Source organism: Phaseolus vulgaris, chromosome 4, assembly GCF_000499845.2.
Source record: "Phaseolus vulgaris cultivar G19833 chromosome 4, P. vulgaris v2.0, whole genome shotgun sequence".
In the NCBI taxonomy this organism is placed as follows: domain Eukaryota; kingdom Viridiplantae; phylum Streptophyta; class Magnoliopsida; order Fabales; family Fabaceae; genus Phaseolus; species Phaseolus vulgaris.
Window position 1 is genome coordinate 42,916,868 of NC_023756.2, and position 1,416 is coordinate 42,918,283.

Below are 1,416 nucleotides of genomic sequence, written 5' to 3' on the forward strand. Positions count from 1 at the left end.
GGAGAACTAGTATTCCAACTGTTGATACTTCTTCAAAAAAATTCTTATTGAATATGGAGAGTGTTTGTTCTCAGGTTGTTCCAGGATCCAGCAATTATTGCAAGTGGGAGCCGGTAGCAACAGAGAACGAGTTAGTGGCAGTTTCAGTCATGACTGACATGTTGAAACTCAGGGGAGTTTTAACGAAGTCTTCAAAATGATTAAGAAGGCTGGTGGCAACAAGAGTAGAAACATTGAGTTCCGTCGACAGATTACGGAAGTACATGTACACAGTTGAAGCGCAAGTGAACATTGTTCTGTGACTTCAAGTGGGAAATTGTTGGGTATGACTTCAAGTGCGAGATTGTTGGGTATGAAGCCAGGACCAATTGGGTTGGGCTGACTAGACACCATGTTTGGTGAGTGGGTTTAATCATTGTGTCCCTTTTATAATCTTTATTTAAAGAAATTATTGTACTTGTAATTGGTGTACAACAGGACATAACGAAAACCTAATAGTTGTCCGTGTGGATGTAGGTTGCAGTTGGCAACCAAACCACGTTAAATCTTGTGTTGTTTATTTTCTGCAGTTGATTCATGATTATGTGTGTTGCTTCCGCATGGGTTTTTCCCATCAATTAAAGGGAGCATTAGGGTGAGAATCATCCATCAAAATTAGACGCCTTCGCTTATGATCATCAATTCTCCCAACACTAAAACAAGTGTTGTGGTTAGTGTTGTTGCTGCATAATGCAAACTTATAACCCTCACCATATTTCTTAATCGTAAACGTTCCACTTAAGATTTCCTTCCCTGCATGGTTTGCACCATCACCAATACCAACACATTTTGCAGGAAAATCATCACCACCTACCACCCACTTGGATGATGAAGCACAATAAGGATGATAATCAAATTTAATCTCTAATGATGTCTCTGTCAGTATGGCACCTGAGCTTCTTCCTTCTGTGTTGAATCTCAGACCCTCCCCACGGAAAAACTTATCATAATTTTGTATAACAGAAACTTGGCATCTTGGGTTCCCATCAAAATCTACCTCTACTCCACCACCTTATGGACCATGACAAGCTGTGAAAGATCGTATTGAACAGAAGGAGAAATGGGTAAACCATTTGAGTCCAAGACTTGTTCAAGAACCCTAGAGAAGGCTAATGGCAGAAAGTTGGAAGTGAAGAGAAGGGAGAAAGAGAGAGTGAGGGAAAGTGTAGACTTCATGGTTTGTGATAATGTGTTTAGTTTTGGTTCAATCTCCTTTTATAAAGTTTTTTCTAGGTGCGTTAGTGTGTGCGTGTGATGAATGCATTTATTATATATTTTTATTGGATTCAAAACTGATGTGTGTTTATTGATGAATGCATTAATTAATAGATATGTTTCATAGAATCCAATTTTCAAGTTATAAATGTTGGGTAAAAT

General features: G+C 38.6%; 1 protein-coding gene across 1 annotated transcript; it reads right to left on the bottom strand.

The window, feature by feature from the left end:
- Window positions 1-613: 613 nt before the first annotated feature.
- Window positions 614-1,215, bottom strand: LOC137838875 (kunitz-type trypsin inhibitor-like 2 protein). The gene is made up of 2 exons (XM_068648088.1): window positions 1,110-1,215; window positions 614-1,050 (listed from the first exon to the last, which is right to left on the bottom strand). Exons 1-2 carry the CDS (start codon window positions 1,213-1,215, stop codon window positions 614-616), a joined length of 543 nt encoding a protein of 180 aa, XP_068504189.1.
- Between the last annotated feature and the right edge of the window lie 201 nt (window positions 1,216-1,416).

Bases quoted from the DNA above. Each gene is read 5' to 3' on its own strand.
- LOC137838875 (XM_068648088.1), bottom strand. From the start codon at position 1,215: ATGAAGTCTACACTTTCCCTCACTCTCTCTTTCTCCCTTCTCTTCACT. The intron at 1,051-1,109 runs GTTTACCCATTT...ATGGTCCATAAG, and splicing joins ACAAGTCTTGGACTCAAATG to GTGGTGGAGTAGAGGTAGAT.